The sequence below is a fragment of the Diospyros lotus genome, chromosome 3 (genome assembly GCF_014633365.1).
Source record: "Diospyros lotus cultivar Yz01 chromosome 3, ASM1463336v1, whole genome shotgun sequence".
NCBI classification, from domain to species: Eukaryota; Viridiplantae; Streptophyta; class Magnoliopsida; order Ericales; family Ebenaceae; genus Diospyros; species Diospyros lotus.
The window spans coordinates 34,430,326-34,449,182 of NC_068340.1; the positions used below are offsets into that span (position 1 = coordinate 34,430,326).

The 18,857-nt window shown below is 35.9% G+C and overlaps 1 protein-coding gene across 1 annotated transcript; it reads left to right on the plus strand.

Annotated features, from left to right (window-relative positions):
- The first annotated feature begins 289 nt into the window (after positions 1-289).
- On the plus strand, positions 290-18,529 carry LOC127797267 (phospholipase A(1) LCAT3-like). The gene is made up of 11 exons (XM_052330006.1): positions 290-582; positions 3,477-3,568; positions 7,868-7,995; positions 8,088-8,223; positions 8,320-8,371; positions 9,389-9,489; positions 10,055-10,234; positions 10,491-10,648; positions 11,465-11,519; positions 11,884-11,937; positions 17,961-18,529. Exons 1-11 carry the CDS (start codon positions 366-368, stop codon positions 18,120-18,122), a joined length of 1,335 nt encoding a protein of 444 aa, XP_052185966.1. The 5' UTR covers positions 290-365; the 3' UTR covers positions 18,123-18,529.
- Positions 18,530-18,857: the final 328 nt, after the last annotated feature.

The window sequence follows — 18,857 nt, forward strand, 5'->3', positions numbered from 1 at the left end:
GTATCATCGATTTTAATAAAAGAGGTAAATCGTAGATGTGAGGTTTTGTTTCACTATGTAGAATGAGAAGTCGAACCCATAACCTATTAATATGAATCATAATTTATCGTTATTTAATCAACTTAACCTATAATATGAGAACATGAGTTTTACATAGTTGATACATAGGGCAATCTTTATAATTTGTCAAGATTGACTAAATTTGAAAACTGTAAGGACGCCAAGGCAATTTCCAAATAAGTCCACGTGTACTTTGCTTCTGTATTGTTCTTTCTTCTGGTGAGCCAATGGGAGTGTGCCTACTGCAAAGTGGATGAGGTAAACCTCAACTGCCATTTTCTAGGACGTATCCGAACCCGAGAATTATGCTCGGAGACTTCTGCTGCTTCCGGTCCCGGAGCTCCGGCAAGGACGCCGGCGTGTCAGATCGGGACCCGGTGCTTCTGGTGTCCGGGATTGGGGGCTCCATGCTCCATTCAAAGTGGAAGAAATTCGGGTTCCAGACTCGGGTCTGGGTACGGCTCCTTCTTGCCGACAGGGAGTTTAAGAAGAAGCTCTGGTCAGTGTATAATCCCCGAACAGGTAAATTAATTCTCTAGGGAAAACCGGGAACTTGGCTTCGTGCTTGGATGTTGAATTACTGTGTTTGGTTGAGGCAAAAAAAAGAAAAAGGTAATTGTGAAGGCTATATTTAGTATTTTGATGTCTTCGAAACTCGCTATTTGGTGGAAACACAGGCATTTTTGATTTGTTGTCGCTTCATGCCAAAACTATGAATATTGAGTGTTGAGATTGCAGCATTTTTTATTTTTAAGACACTTGTTGTTGACCAACACTTAATAATAAGATTAAGGATGGTGGGATTCTTTTGAAAATGAGTCCATAAACAAGATAGAGGGCCTGCTCCCTTATGATATTTATAGATCAAGAAAGAAAATTTTGGTGATTTGGGTTTTGCCTAAGCTGGTGTAGTCCTTCATATACGTGGCATTTTAGGAACTTCCACCTTCCAATTAGTACTAATTCATTCTGTTTACGTGTCAATCCTTGATGAACAAGGGAACTAATATTTGTACTCTTGAATAAGGAACGTTATAATAAGGCGTTTAGGCAGTTGTTGTCGAAAAGCAAAGTACCTGCTATTGGCACTAACACCGATATAAGACAAAAGCAATCATGGCCCTTAATCCGATTAGGTGGGGTTGCCTTCATGAATGCTCGATCTCCAGTTTTGTCTAGAATTAATGGTATAAGATCTGTCGATTTTTGCATTGGCTATTGGCTCCAACACAACCTTCCTTTTTTATCGGGTCTTTGGTACTAGTTGTGAATAGGAGGAACATCTTCAACATTAGTTTTGTTAACACAATCCTATTTATATCTAAATCTTGATTACCCAATCTACACTTATATTATCACGAATATATTGATTTTTAAAATTTTAATTTTTATGAAAAATAATGAATTGTTATAAACGTAATTTAGTAAAACACTTAAAGAATGCGAGGCTCTACCTGTTTCTTGTAATTTTAACTTAATAAATTGCATCATGGAGATATGCAATCTCACAAAAAGATTCCAAGCCCCTGATGAGTCCACTCAAATTACAAAGGTATTGATTCAGTTACTTAGTAAGTCAAACCCCCCCCCCCCCCCAAAAAAAAAAAAAACAAGAAATTGAATCTTTTGAAAGATTTAGGATTAAGAATTATTTTGCAATTAATATGTTGTAAGAAGTACATTGAAAGGGATAGTAGTAATAACATATTTTTATGGCTGACCAATCTAATATGCTTTTGGCAGACCAACACATCAATTCAAGAGTCAATTGTGTCAATAGTTCAGTCAATAATACAGAGATTACATGAGAGTCAATGGCTAAGCAAGTTGTCTAATTTCACTTGGTAACCACAATAACACCAAGTCTCAATCCTAATTTTGCTTAGTGATTATGAACTAGTTTTAAGATTACAACTAAATGGTAAATTATGTTTCTCTTTAGATAAATCTCACTTGAATGCATAAGTTACTTTAAATGTAATTTATGAACCCTGATGTGATATGTGCCTATAGTAGGTTCTCACACCATGCATAGGCAATGCTGTTGAGGGAGAAAAATTTTATTAACTAATAAACTGTGACAAAACATTAGCAAGGACATGAATATTCGAACAAAAACAGTCATTCATCCTTTAACATATTTCTTTCAGTTATCTTCGTGCTATTATTTTTTATGTTATTTTTATTTTCATCTTTGCATGCAAATTATCTTGAGTTGGTTGGTTGTCGGTACCTTTCAGCACTCGTCCTAGTCACTATATATGGATTAAGGTTCAAAGCGGGTTAATGAGAGTTGGAGCACCTAGTAAATTTAAGCAGAGTGGCTGGTAGGGGGAGGAAATCATTCCAAGGTAGATCTGGGCCATGTATGTGTCAATTGCTCATGCTCAGAGGACAAATGCTTGGCCTTAGATGGCATGCTCCCCTGTCAACAGAATGCCCATGACCAATAGTGGCGCCACTGTCTTTGGACCACAGTCATGCTATAGACCAGGGAACATGGAATGCTGTCTGTAGTATGACGTGTACATGGACCATCCATCCATCCTTAAAAGTTCTCTCTTGAGGGGGGCTATTGAGGTTTACCTATTTCTAACTTTGAATGCAAACACAAGACCCCAACTATCTGTTCAAAGTGGAGAGGTATTTATGCATTCTCCGACCCAAAAACTACCTAAGGGGAACCCTTCTCCTTCCGTCCAGATGAGTCATATCATCATGAAAATTGAATTCCTATAAAAGGGGTTTCCAACAGCACCTAGGGGATGCTGCATTGAGGGAGATTTTTTGTGGTACTTAGATATACTGCAGTGAGCATTTAGATGGATATTGCTGATGGGATCATAGAATGATAGAGAACTTGAATTTGTGTGCTAAAGATCGAGGATGAATGCATGTGGACCAATCACGTCAGGAGACTTGTCATACAGCATGGAGTTCCATTTGGTGCCATGGGGCAGCCAGGAGGTGCGTATCCACAGTCTTCTCCCCAATTCCAGTCATACAAACATATCAAGCCTTTGTCCCACCATGTGGAGTCAACTAAACGATATATGTATCATTTCTATATGTCGTATATGAATTCTGTACAACATATCAAGCCTTTATACATCTAAATAAGTATTTGGATGTAAGGCTTGGTTGAATTGATCAAAATGTGCAAGGACACAAGCAGGTTTAGGGCCTGGTCTAATGGCTAAAATAAGGCTGTAGTTTGCAGGAGCTTCAGTTGCAACTGTTTGAATTCATGATGATTGTTTTTTCTTTTTATTTATTTTTTGATGAGTCAGGATAACTGTTATGCCAACAATTTATGGCTTTTCATGTTGTCATTATAATTCATCTAAGCTCAATTTCTTATGCAATCACCAAATTTGGTTATTTATATTTTGTTAATTTATGTTCACATTTTTCAGGTTATACAGAGTCATTAGATGATGGTACCGAAATTGTGGTCCCCGAAGACGATTATGGATTGTATGCAATTGATATTTTAGATCCCTCAGCTGTAAGATTTATAGTTCTGCTGATACCAGTCTTTTATGGTTGATGAGTCACTATTTTCAATTGCATCACTTTTTATTTTATTGTTATTAATACCTTTTCTTTAAAAACAATTGCTTCATTTTTTCTGGAAATAAAAATTATAAGATTCAGATACTTTTTTTTCTCAAAAAAAAAAGAAAAAAATAAATGTCTCAAATTATTAATAAGAAGATTCTAAATCATGAATATGGTTATAGAAGCGCATTCTAGGAGGTCTTATATATAGTACCTTGAATTGTTTACTAAAATAATTTTATTTTAATAAATAATTGAAAAAATAGCATCAAAACCAAACTTATTACCAATCTAGTATCCAGTTTGGCCAAGTCAGCTGCCATGCAAGCAAAACTGCCTGCATGGCATGGCCAAGCACAAAACTGCTAGTTCAACCAGCAGTTTTATGCCTAACATAGAACAACTGGTTGAACTAGCAGTTTTCTGTGCGCTGGAGAATTAAGGAGGTTCAAACTGTATGGTATGACCAAGCACAAAACTGCCGGTTGAACCAACAATTCTGTGCCTACATAGAACAACTGGTTGACCTAACGGTTTGCCAACACTTAGAAAATTTTCTAAGTGTTGGGAGAATTAAGGGGGTTGAAAACACTGGTTGAACTAGCAGTTTTAAACTAAATTTCCTGGTTGAGCTAGTCGCTTTCAATAAAAAATACAAAATATAAATTTTTTAGTGTTGACACTAAAAAAAATTCACTTATAAATGCAGTGCTTAGAATTTTCTGAGTGCCAAACATGAAATTCAAACATGAAATTCTTGAATGAACATAATTGGAATGGGGCCTTGCTTATTGTTGAGATTGCCTGGAACTCAGTTGAACCAATCTATGATAGAGATAGGATTTGTATTCACAATCTAAAGCTCAAAGGTCTTAGGATCTCTGTCCTGTCATTTCTCTATAAATAACACCTCATATCTGAATATTCAGCGTGCAAATTTGGGTGCAGAGTTGTGAGCATCTCAGTGAGATTTGTGAGATTGGGTGTATTAAGGTATTGGGGTTTTGGGTTGAGAGTGAGATAGTTTTTATCTTTTGTATCCCATTATTCATATAGTGATTTTTGCTCCTCCTTGGCCCATGAATGTATGCAATTTGTTGAACCATGTTAAATTAGTGTTTTTTTTTTATTTTAATCATGTGTGGGCATTACAAAATTTATTTCTGTGTATGTTTTATTCCGCATCAAGTAGTATCAGCCCCATACCTAACAAGTGGTATTGGTGCTGATTACCCAACACTTATATATAGGCATTGGCCCCTTGTACAAGCTTATAAGTTTTATATGTGGGACAAGGGGCCAATGACATGTTCTTCAAGCCACTTTTGCTTGTACCCGGTGGTGAGAAAGCTCAGCATCTTCTATAGCTGCACCTCTACTACTACCAGAGCGTTTCTAAATAATTTCACTTATAATTATTAGGCTGGCAAAGAGAGTGGTGGTTTTACATAGATGAATCTTTCTTGTGGGATCAGCTTCAGAATCTCACAAACCTCACCACTATATCATATATATGAGTGTTGAAGTCCCAGTTCTTTTATCATCTCTGGTGAAGCTTCCTAGGCAATCCCTTTGTATTCCCGTACCAACAATATGCTGAAAGTCATATCCCCTGTTGGTTACTATCAACTAAGAGTTACTTTCATTGGTTGATCATGTTACTCTTATTGGCCAAAAGCAATCTGTTAGCCTCAGCCACTACAATACTGGTTACTAAAACTGCATGTTACTTCCAAGGAATTGATGCGTGCTTAAGAGTTCAATAAAAAAAATCCTGTTTTAGCTCTACATATCTCTTTTCATTAATCCATGAAATTTTAAATTTCATGTTTGATGCAATTATTGCAAAAACACATCATTCATAAAACTCTAGTGGCTGAAAAAGAGAAAATGTTTCTTAGATTGCATTATTCTGGTGTGCATAACTGGGTAATTGATAAAGTTTCTATCATAAGTCAAGTGTATGCCATTTCAACAGATAGTTACTTTCTAAAGAATGTGAATAATAAATTTCCCATTGTCAACACATAGTGCATGTTACACCCGCTCTACGGGTTGTGGCCATGAACCCTAACCCAAGACTTAAAGTTCACAAAGCCTAAAAACTCACCCAACAATATTCATGACTAAAATAGCTAAAACAATAAACCCACTAAAATTCTTAAAGATTACATGATTGAATTAACAAAAAATAATTGAAAATTAAACTATCCCAAACTGAGTCCATTGATGATCCTTTGATCCAAGTCCACGTCTAGCCCGTTAATCCTGCTTACCTGATGTTAGCGAGAATGGTGAGTTTAAAGCCTAGTGAAGGTAACCCAGCTTAATAGATCAATACCAAAATAAAGACCTTCAAACATATATATTAAAACAGAATTCAATTTCAAATATTCACCTATATTTCCCCATGCAATAGCATGTCTCACTGATAAAAATCACACATGGTGTAGCTAACAATTTCACGATGTATAAATCATCATTTATTCAAGGAACCATAATATTTACTAATCAATTCAAACCCCAATAAATATCTCAATGGGACCTAGTAACTCCCTTGGGATCTACCCTCAAGTGCCCTGTGGAGTGTGATCAGATTATATCAAACCATCTCCTCTAGTTGAAAAACTAAAATTCTGATAGCATGATATATGTAGTTGAATTTTAGTTGCTAGAGCAACCCCAGGAGTTACCTAATGGTTCCACAACAGTTTATAACAACATGTTAACACCATCAATAATCTTTTCAAAATGATTTGATAAATCCTCGTTCTTAATTTGTTTTTAAATCAAGAGTTCACGTACATATATCAAGCAACAAAATTCAGAATTTATATCATGTCAAAATAATTTTTCAATCAAGCATGGGAATAATTTTCAAGACATGTACTATAGCAGAAATAACCACTCACCAAACCCATTTGTAGAGGATATCCATAAACATCCAGCAGCTTTACTTCTCACTCATGCTCATAGCTAATTTTGATGATTTAATCCTCCTCTAAGCTTGTATTTATAAGCCCCTTAGATTTTATCCAAATCCCTTTTGGTTTTGGATTCAACTTCCCTTTTTATTTCTATTTCCCAATAAGTCATAATCCTTATCGAATCCTAACCAACTAATACATAGGTTTTTATTCTTATTTATCCTCAAAATTTACATTATCAATCCTAATCCCTTTTCAACAAGGAATTAGTTTGTCTCCTAACTTTAGATGAATAAATTCCTCTTCTATAAGGAATTGATTTGTTTCCAATTCCTTAATTAATCTTAATCCTGATCTAAGATCCATATATGTTTCTGATTTATCTCTCAATTATCCCTTAGAGTCAATCCTAATCCTTCTCAAATTCTCTTCCAATAATATATATATATATATATGTATATCATTATGCTTCATTCTGTTTTTATTTATCACAGACTTCATCAAGTTTATCCTCAGTTCAACTTCCAGCCCAATTCAAATCCCTTTTTCTCAATCTCCATTTAAAATCTGAATCCAATTCCAATTTCTTTGAAATGTTAAATTATCCTAATCAACAATGGCATTTGAAATCCTATTTCCTCTTGGATTTTGTTTTCCATCTTATTTGGCTCTTTCTAAAAATTAGGGTTTTATAGTGCAAATCATGATTTGTTGTTGATAAGTATTAACCACTTGGAGAGACCGAGAGTGTTCCATAGGGAAAGGGAGGAAAACAAATTTAAAATGGAAAGTGAAGAATAAATGAAGGAAATAAAGACAAATATTTTACAAGGGATACTGAGTCGTTTTGTCGTTTTTGCATCTTAATGTGGCCAATGGTGCTTAAATCTTGTTTTTCTCCCTTTTATATGTGCATTGGGGGATGCCTACTTTTGTGGTCGATCTTTCGGATTCTTGGAGATGGGCTAGTTCAAGTGAGAGTTCTTTTTTTTTTGGTTGAGTTCTTGATATAATTTCTAAGTTTCTATCAGGCTTGCCCCTGTTCTGGAGGTTTTTGTCTATATACTTGTGTACTTAACCAAAAAAAAAAAAAAAAAAAAGGGAAGAAGAAGGAGGAGGAGGAGGAGGAGGAGGAGGAAAAGGAGTTGAAGTTTGACCAACCCTTCAACCATGATTGTTGTATGATGTGTCTATATTAGGTGAATTGCACATTTTTCCTTATAAGTTTTTTTTTTTCCTCTGTTACTTCGTGATTGTGTATTTTCTTGTGATGCTTATCTGAGAAATTTTGGCTTATATGTGCTTTGTTTGTCATTCAGATTGTAAAATGCCTACACTTGACAGAGGTATACCATTTTCATGATATGATTGATATGCTTATTGGATGTGGGTATAAGAAAGGAACCACATTGTTTGGATATGGTTATGACTTTCGGCAAAGCAACAGGTTGTTTATCTTCCTCAAGAAGAGGTTATGTTTTGTTTCGTGGAATTGTCTGCTGAAATGCCCCACTATCTGAGTGACATGTTTTATGGCAGGATTGAAAAGTTAAAGGATGGCTTTAAAGAAAAGTTAGAAACTGCATACAAAGCTGCCAGTGGAAGAAAAGTCAATATAATTTCACACTCAATGGGTGGATTACTAGTGATGTGTTTCATATCTCTCCATAATGATGTGCGCATATTTTCACTTTCTGAATTAATTACGTAAACATTAGGAACTTGCTTGCCATGAGAGGTATGATCAAATGAGGTAATGCTTCATTGGCAGGTTTTTTCCAAGTACGTAAATAAGTGGATTTGTATCGCTTGTCCTTTTCAAGGTGAGTTGTCAGCACTGCATGTTTCCTTGTTAGGAGTTTCAATGTTGCTGGAACTGTTGTTCAAATAATCTCCAGAACCCTGGAGAAGCATGCATCATGTTTAGTTCTGATGATAGAAGATGTTTCAAGCCATTGTTCATCGCTGAATAATTGTGTCAATTGTGGGAATGATGTTCTGTACTTGGTGGCTAGAACAATTTGTTTCTTTTGATTTTATTATTTTTAGAAATGTTTGGGCTAACTTGGTCTTGTTTTGGTAAATTTTAAAAGAAATAATGAGAACAGAAGTTTGATTTGTTCTAGGTGAATGTAATGAAACAATTTTGGCTGAGATAAAGCTTTAGAAATTAAAATATGGGCTGTTGATTTTTTTCTTCTTTTCCTTTTCCTTCTCCCCCTCTGGCATGTTTATTCATTTCAAATATTAAAAAGACATATGAAGTGTATTTTACAATGACTTTAGGGAGTTACTAAACCAGCTAAGCAGATAGTGCAGTCTAAAATGAGCCAATAGCTTCATGATGCACACAGATTGGCCTTGTAGTACTTTCTAAATATATGTCTATATATCTTCCTCTCATATGTTTAAGAATCATTAGTTGAGTGATCAAATTTCTTTAATTTTCTGGAAGTTTGTTCCTAGTAGCAAAAGTGGATGGATGCATGAGATAGAATGGTGCATTCAATCAATGTGAGGGGAAGCTGTTTTTTTTTTTTTTTCCCCATAGTGTACAAGTTTGGTACACATTATATATTTATTGTTTCATCTTATGAAATATATAGTTCATACTGGACAGGAGCAGATGCCCAAACAACACAAGATTTAGTTGAGATTTATTAATGATAACCTAAAAAAGTGGTAAACAAGTCAAGCATGAAAGAGTTTATATGGTTGCCAAAATGCAGCACCACACACTTCAGAGTTTTTTATACAACTTTAGCTGTTTTTTCATTTGTTTGATTTTTCTTCATGTGTTACTCTAAGCATTTTTCAGTAACATATTTTATTCTTAACAGGTGCACCGGGATGCATCAATGATTCGCTCCTAACTGGATTGCAGTTTGTTGAAGGCATTGAAAGCTACTTCTTTGTATCAAGATGGACAATGCATCAACTGGTAATTTTCTGTACTCCAAGGAGGCTTCTATATACCTTGTGGTCATGTCTCTGTCTTGTTGTATTTACTTAAGAAATAAAATTATCTAGCGTGCAATGCTCATTTTGTTCTTTTTGAAAGTTCTGTTTCATACTTTTAGCCAAAAAAAAAAAAAAAAAAGAAAAGGAAAAAGAAAAAAGAAAAAAGAAAAAAGAAAAAAGAAAAAGAAAAGTTCTGTTTATACTTGTCTAATGTCGTATACATGTCACCTGCCCAATCCAAGCTTCTTACTTGGGATTTTTATGGCTCACAATGTGGAATGCAGTAACTTAATTGATGTTGGATTTTGGTTCACTTAACAAAATCTTCCTAGTTTGGTAAAAGAAGCTTTTTGAATGCTTGCGTTGCGTGTCCTGATCAGTTCATTATTAATGGTTCAAAAAGTTGGGCCATATTTCTTTTCCTTTGATTTGCATGCTAAATGTGATCAGTTCATCAGCAGTAGCTGCTAGTCAAATTAACTTCATATGTTCTGAATTCTTCTTTTCATTTGATTCATTTTACATAAATTTTCCTCTATACATAGTTGGTTGAGTGCCCCTCAATCTATGAAATGCTGCCAAATCCCGACTTCAAATGGAAAAAGCAACCTGAGATTCAGGTCTGGCGAAACCAATCTGAGGATGGAGAAAATTCTACCAAATTGGAATCCTATGGTCCAACTGAAAGTGTGATTCTGTTTGAAGAGGCATTAAGGCACAACAAGGTACTGCCTTTTAACTCTATAGCTACAGAACTACTAAATCATTTGCAAGAGTATTGTGGTTTTCCTAGTACTCTAATGCTGAGAAAGCAGCGAGAGGAACTGACTCAAAGCTTTGATTCTCGGATGGCGGAGTATAATCTGAAATTGATCTTTATTAAATCAAGTTATAACTAAGATGTTGAAGTGAAGTTTCAACATGTTGTTTATTAAAATAACAATTGTATTAACAACCTTTTTTTGTGTCTTCTCATTGCAGCTAAATTATCAAGGGAAAACAGTAGCTCTACCATTTAATTTCTCTATTCTTAAATGGGCTTCTGGCACTCGCCAAATTCTCAATAATGCTCAACTACCAAAGGGGGTGTCTTTCTACAATATTTATGGAACCTCATTTGATACACCTTTTGATGTTTGGTATGTAGCTGAGCCGCAACTCTAGTTCAATGTACTGTTTTAGATCAAGGGGATTTAAAAGAAAATGGATGTTCTTATTGGTTGCGTGACATGTATGAAATGGATTTAATGATGACCATTTTATCACATGAATAAGTATCTTACCCCGGCCAAGACACGAATTTCAATGTTCAATGTGACTACCCGAACCACTACACTTGTTGCAGTGTTGAGAAATAAATAATAGGATTGATTTCTCAAGTCATATCACACTGACTATGTGATTTTGATCTTTATATGAATGTTCTTGATCCTACTGGTGCAAATGATGGGACCAACCAGCTGTGGATTAAGTATCATCAGTATCTAGGTTCTGTATTTCCAAATTTTGGCAGTTTTTTCTTTGGATAATCCTCTATTCATTTTGGTGTTAATACCATGCCTGAATAGCTGTGTCAGTGTTTTATATTATCCAAATAGCTATTGTCATGTTAGATAATTTTTCCCCCTTAGATCCTATCCTACACCTGGATCGCATACTTTAGAGAAACCTCTACTTTACAAACTGGGTATCTATTTACTTCTTACTTTTCCTGCTTGGGTGTCCCAATATCTGGACTGCCAACCGCCTACTGAATATTATGCTTGTTGGCATGGCTGAGCTTTGGCATTTTTTTGAGAAACACTAGTGTGAAACATGAATAAAATACAGTTCAAATACCATTTAGGATTACAGTTGTGCCTTTGCATTATTTTGTTTAATTTGTAAGAAAGGATAGCTGTGCAACCTTAATGCTTGACATTGTAACCAATATGACCGTGGCCTTTATCTTGCAGCTATGGTTCAGAAACCTCTCCGATTGAGGACTTGTCAGAAGTATGCCACACTGTTGTAAGTATTGTGATTTTAGCAGTGTAACTGGGGCTAACACCAGAGACCATAAGAGGATTTTTTCTAGGCCTCAACTTTTTATATTGTGCAATTAGTGATTTTGGAGTCTTAACATGAATGGTACATAAGTTTGATGACTCAGGTATTGTACTTAGTCATGAGTCTGCTGTTGATTATTGTGATTGTTTAATGGCTTCAGATTCGTTGTAGTATTGTTATACCCACATACTTCGAACTCCTCATTGTGTCCGAACTAGCACTTATACACAGAATTTGACCTTGTGCACAAAAAGTGTTTTCAAGAGTGTGCTCATATTCTTTGATCCAATTTTTGATTGTGTACTTCTCTATTTTGCCCTTTCAGCCACAGTACTCTTACGTGGATGGAGATGATTCTGTTCCTGTTGAATCAGCAAAGGTGATATCTCTAACCTATTATTGATGAGCAACGATGGAAAAAAAACCTTTAATTAGTAGCAAGCTAGTAGAATTATATATATATATCCCAATATATTCTTCACTTTTAAATAGAAATTTAAGAGTAGCAAGCTAGTTGGAAGACCTGAAATAGCTTCAATAGACTGATCTGAACATCCACTTTCTATAAAGGAGACCTAGAAGTATTTTCTTGCAGTTCCACGCACAAAGTAACAGACAGAGTTGTTTGATGGCATGAATTGCCCTATAAAATTCTTCGACTTGTGCTTGGTTCATGCAGAGAAAAAATGAGCAAGTAAATGAATAAAAAAAATTTCTGTATTTCTGTAACAAAAATTATATCAATCTGCCATGGGCACTTGCTATACATTAATACTAATTTATAGACTAGCAAACTAAACAACTATGACTTATCCATTAACAACTAACAGCAGAAGATAGCTAACAGCAGAAGCCATCTTATTTGACTAACAGCTTTGAATAAGTCAGTAAAAGCTATCTTGTTCGACTGTTATAATTTGATTTTTGAACTGTGCAATATCTGCTCATCTCATTGGACTGCTTCAATCTGATTTTGAATCTGATTCAACCAATTGTGTTGGTGATCCATGCGGTATCTTTGCATCTTGTTGGACTATCTTTTGGTTTGAATTTGCTGACTCCAAGTCTTCTTGACCACTCAAACTCTCTCCACTGATTTTGAAATTATTGTGAGAACTCACAACCTTATCACTCCAAGATTTTTGGGATTCCTTATTTCTCCTTTGGTTCTCATACTTGATGTTGCTGACCTGTGATGTATCGTTAATATCCCCCCTCAAATTGTGCTGGGGCTGAAGGCACAGTTTGGTCCGAAAATAATTGAGAGAAGCTTTGGACATTGGTTTGGTGAAGAGATCAGCAATTTGATTATCAGTAGAGATATATCGAGTGATAAGTTGACCTAGAGCAACTCGTTCTCACACAAAATGATAGTCCAATTCGATGTGCTTACTTTGAGCATGAAAAACAGGATTAACAGTCATATGCAAAGCACTGAGATTGTCACAGTATAAAATCGGAGGAGATGTCATTGGAATTCAGAGATCTTTCAAAATAAAGGTCAACCACGTCAATTCAGTTGTAGTATTTGCCATGGCTCGATACTCAGCTTCGGTACTTGAATGGGATATAGTATGTTGTTTCTTTGCACACCACGATATGAGATTTTGCCCAAGGAAAGTACAATAGCCTGTTGTGGAGCGTCTAGTGGTAGGACAGCCTGCCCAATCTGCGTCAGAAAAAGCACAAAGATCAAGTGTAGTAGTTGAAGTAAAATTTAAGCCCAAATGAATGGTTCCCTTGATGTATCGAAGAATACGTCTAACCATTTTTAAATGAACTTCAGTGGGAGCATGCATAAATTGAGATATATAATTAACACTAAAGGAGAGGTCTGGACGTGTAAGAGTGAGATATTGTAAAGCTCCAACAATTCCTCTAAAATGACTGGATCCTTCAAAGGTCTAGCATTAAGACAATATTTTGTTTTTGTTTCTAGAGGTGTACTCATAGGCTTACAATCAACCATGTTTGTTTTCTCAAGTATGCTGAGAGCATAATGTGACTGTGAGAGGTGAAGCCCAGTAGGTGTTTGAGAAACTTTGATCCCAAGAAAATGATGAACCAGTCCCAAGTCTTTCATTGCAAACTCGCAGCTAAGAAGCTGAACGAAAGAGTTAACAAGCTCAATAGTAGATCCTATAAGAAGAATATCATCCACATAGAGAAGTAAAATTAGTGAACCATGATTAGAATGAAAAACAAACAAAGACGGATCAGCTAAACTGCAAAAAAAACCATATTTAAGAAGAAAGGCACTAAATCGATCAAACCAAGCACGAGGTGCCTGTTTTAGACCATAGAGAGCACGTTGAAGTTTACAAACATAGGTTGGACGTTGTGGATCAGACATTCCTGGCGGTTGCTGCATGTAGATATCTTCAGAGATTAAACCATGTAGAAAAACATTTTTTACGTCAAGCTGTCGAATGGGCCATTGTTGAGCAAGAGCTATAGTTAGGATCATTCTTATAGTACCCGGTTTGATGACTGGAGAAAATGTTTCTGTGTAGTCAACTCCATCAATTTGACGGTTCCCTTGTGCAACTAAACGAGCCTTGAGACGATCTAGTGAGCCATCAGGTTTAAGCTTTGTCTTGAACACCCAATGTGAGCCAATGACATGCATAGACTCGGAGTGTGGAACTAGTTGCCATGTTTGATTTTGATGTAAAGCTGCAAGTTCCTCTTCCATAGCAGCTCTCCAACCTAAATGAGCTAATGCTGACCTGACATTGCTAGGTTCTTGAGGAACAACAAAAGTTGTGGTCATCATAGCATATTTTGGATTTGGTTTAACTACACCAAGTCGAGACCGGGTAACCATGGAATGAGAAGGTTGTCTAGTTGCATTATGCTGCATTGACCCTGTGACTTGTAAGGAAAAATCATTAGATAAAGGCTGAACTGTAGACTCATTGGTAGAAGGTAGTGATGCGGTGATATCCTCAGGTGGAGTTATTAAAGAAGATTGAACTGAAGATGAGACATTGGACAAATCAGAACTTTCACCATGTTGTATATCTGGAGGGAAAAATATAGCTGAAGGTAAAGGATTCAAGCATGGTGGCGTAGATGAAGTAGTCCCTGTAGAAGAATTAAAGTTAGTTTGTTCAAGCCAAGTATCAAAAATACTAATAACATGGGTTGAATCATGAGGAATTGTTTTGGAATGAGATTCCTTGTATGGAAAAATCAATTCATCAAAAACCACATGTCGAGAAACAAAAAACTTTTTGCTTGAGACAGTTTTAGGATCAAATTTATGACGGCATGTGTCCCATGTGTAAGGAAAACATTTAGAACCAGACTCTTAAGTGAAGAATATATAGGATGACTTCCATGCAACAAAAAATATGGAGTTTCAAAATTAATTGCTGAAGATGACAAACGATTGATAAGATAAACTGCTGTAGTGAAGGCTTCTACCCATAGAAACAAGGGAGCACCACAATGAAAAAGCATGGTCATTCCTAGTTCTCTAATAATTCTATGACATCGTTCAACCATACCTGTCTGCTCGGGAGTACGTGGACATGATATTTGATGAACTATGTCATTTTTCAAAAAATGAGATGTTAATCTAGAGTTAAGAAACTCACCTCCACCATCTGAATGAAAAATTTTGATTTGCTTGTTGAACTGCCTTGCCACGTATTTTTCAAAAATCAAATATGCATCAACAAAGTCAGATTTATGTTGTAGAGGAATAATCCAAGTATATTTAGAAAAATCATCTACTAAACAAGCATAATATCTGAATTTTCCAATAGATAAAACTGGAGCAAGACCCCACAAATCACAATGAATTTTGTCAAAAATAGCAATACTTGAATGTTCAGAACAAGAGAAAGGTAACCTACTGAGCTTTCCTAACTGACAACTATCACAAATATGCTCAAGTTTAGTAGCTCCTACAACTTCAATTAATCCTTTTTTTTTTAATAATTGTAAAGTCGAAAACTGTGGATGTCCTAAACGTTGATGCCAAACTTCTGCTGAACCAGATTTGAAGCGATAAGAAAAATGCAATTCTGGTGAGTTGGAGAGAACATAGAGATCACCCTTGCATCTCCCTTTTATCACTGTTTGTCCTGTTCCCTGTTCCTTAACACAAAAATCAACATCAGAAAATTCACAATTTACTGGAAATTGAGAAGTCAATTGGCTCACAGACAACAGATTCTTAGTCAAGGCTGGAACTAACATCACATTTTGAAGAGATAAATTGGTTGCATTTTGTTTTATATTTGTGTCACCAATTCCAGCAATAGGCAAAGAAGATCCATCTCCAATAAGTACTGAATCAGATCCCAAATATTTGTGAATATTAAACAACATACCTGGATTACCTGTCATGTGATTAGAGGCTCCAGTGTCAGATGTCCACTCTATATCTGAAATAGCGTTGTCCAAGGTAAGAGCTGCAAGAGCTTGAGGGATTTCTTCATTCTGAGTAGACTTCTTAGGTAACCACCAGCAAATTTTTGCAATATGACCCATTGTACCACAATATTGACACCTTTCTTCACGATATGAGTCTCTTTCAGCAGGAGTCATGCGACGTTCACCAGGAGGTGGAGGACGACGTTGCTTTGTGTTGGATACTAAATTATCCAAGTAGTCTCTATTTTTATTTCTGGGTTGTTGAGCTTGAAAGCCACGCTTAGTTGATGTGAATTGTTGTGAGTTACCACGATACCCTGTGGATGATTGTTGTTGATGGCGCTGATGTTGGCCATAGAATGCTAGTTGAGGAGAGAAATGCCTAGTTGTGATATCTATATTACTAGAAAACCAGCTTCGTCGTTGGTCCATACTTTGCAATTGAGACACTAACTCAATGTAAGTTGGCATAGGAGGCTTCATCATTGCAACAATAAAAGTCTCATACTGAGGACTGAGACTAGTAAGAAGGTAGAATACCTTTTCTTTGTCAGAAACAGGTTTTCCTATGGCTGCAAGATTGTCGCACAAACTTTTGAATGTGCGAATATGTTCAGCAATGGTTTTATCTTCATCTTTACGAAGATATGTCACCTGTTGTCGCAGTGTAAATTCTCGCTCTTGTGAATCTTGTGCATATGAATTTTTTAGAGCTTCCCATACTGAGTATGCTGTTTCTAAGCCAACAACAAGTCCAAGAGCTTATTCTGAGAGTGTACCAATGATCCATCCACGAAGAAGACGATCAGATTTGCGCCAAGCTTTGAATGAATCTGTCAATGTTGGCACACAATTTTCTGCATCTGTGTTTGAAGTTGGAGTGGTATATTTGGCAGGAGCTGAATCTGCTGTGGTAAGATGCTTAACTAGATCTTGACTTTCTGCTAAAGCCAAAGCTTGTTCACGCCATAAAGGATAGTTGATTTGAGTGAGTTTGAGGGTAATGAAATTTCCCACATTCAGAGAGAGAGACGTCATGATGAATAGATTGAAATGATTTGAGTGCTCACAAATGGCTCTGATACCAAGAGAAAAAATGAGCAAGTAAATGAATAAAAAAAGATTTCTGTATTTCTGTAACAAAAATTATATCAATCTGCCATGGGCACTTGCTATACATTAATACTAATTTGGCACTTGCTATACATTAATACTAATTTATAGACTAGCAAACTAAACAACTATGACTTATCCATTAACAACTAACAGCAGAAGATAGCTAACAGCAAAAGCCATCTTATTTGACTAACAGCTTTGAATAAGTCAGGCTATTTTGTTTGACTGTTATAATTTGATTTTTGAACTGTGCAATATCTGTTCGTCTCATTGGATTGCTTCAATCTGATTTTGAATCTGAGTCAACCAATTGTGTTGGTGATCCATGCGGTATCTTTGCATCTTGTTGGACTATCTTTTGGTTTGAATTTGCTGATTCCAAGTCTTCTTGACCACTCAAACTCTCTCCACTGATTTTGAAATTATTGTGAGAACTCACAACCTTATCACTCCAAGATTTTTGGGATTCCTTATTTCTCCTTTGGTTCTCATACTTGATGTTGCTGACCTGTGATGTATCGTTAATACATGCTAGGGTCCCAACTCATTTCCAATAAGTCAACTGGAAAAATCAACTTGGTTGTAGTTCACCCTTCTAGTTAGCAACGACCCCCAACCTGTGTCCAGTGAGGATTGTAGACCCTTACTGCCTTGTGATCTCTTCATGGCTGCTCCAGTTCTAGGGAATAGAATTGCTCTGCTGGCGCACACACGCAAGGCAAGGCGTGGAGTGAGTGATGTCAGGAAGATATGATGTGTGCGCGCTTGACCAATAAACACATCGATGTTCTACTCTGACTTAAATGAGCAGTTATTCGGCTCTTGGTTTATTTTCTGTTGACTATCATGTTTCATTGCGTTTGACACAAATAGTTTACCTTGGTTTCATGCATCTTGCAGGCGGATGGCTTCTCTGCTACTGAGCGGGTAGGAGTTGCTGCTAGTCATCGGGAACTATTACGCAACAAAACAGTTTTCCAGCTCATTAAAAAGTGGTTAGGAGTGGAGCTAAGCACCGATCAACTGAAAACTGCCAAAGTGATGGATGCTATTTTACAATAATTCCTCTGTTTTCTGTACAATGCCCGGATGCCGATGATACCCACCACCGTGCGGGGAGCAATTGCCAATTTGAGTTTCCTAAATCAAGTGCTTCCTTTGTGTATTTAGAGCTTCTGAGTTCTGATTCTTCTTCAAGTTATTTGACAATTAATGGACTAATATTTAACGGATTGAACAATTTGGGCTGCAACACAAACCTATGTTACCTTGATTCAGATTAAGAGGGAGAACTCACTAAAAGTGTTCAAGTAGTTCACTGATCGCTGAACAGAATGGTTGGAAAGTGGAGGTTTATACTCTCGGTAGATGTAAAAATATATTACATACAACTATAGTTCAGTTCGACTTTAGAAATTATGTGGGATAAAGGCTTATTATATTATCTTGTAAATAATTTTATGGATTCAGAGGCTGTTTGGCTTAGACTTTTTTTTAATAACTTTTAAGTTACTATTTAAGTTGATAATGTGTTTAGATAGATGTACTTTTAAGCTATTAATTATTAATTATATGTTTGGTTTAAAAAAGTTGATAAGTTATTAAAATTTGATAAAAAGACTAAAATAGATATGGTATTAAATAATGTAAAATTTTATCATTAAATAGTAATAAATTATATATAATTATTAAAAATATATTAATATAATATTATTATGTGTTATATATGTTATATATATAATATATATACACACATGCAAGAGGGCGATTGGGGCAGAGAAGATGAGGGTGGGGACG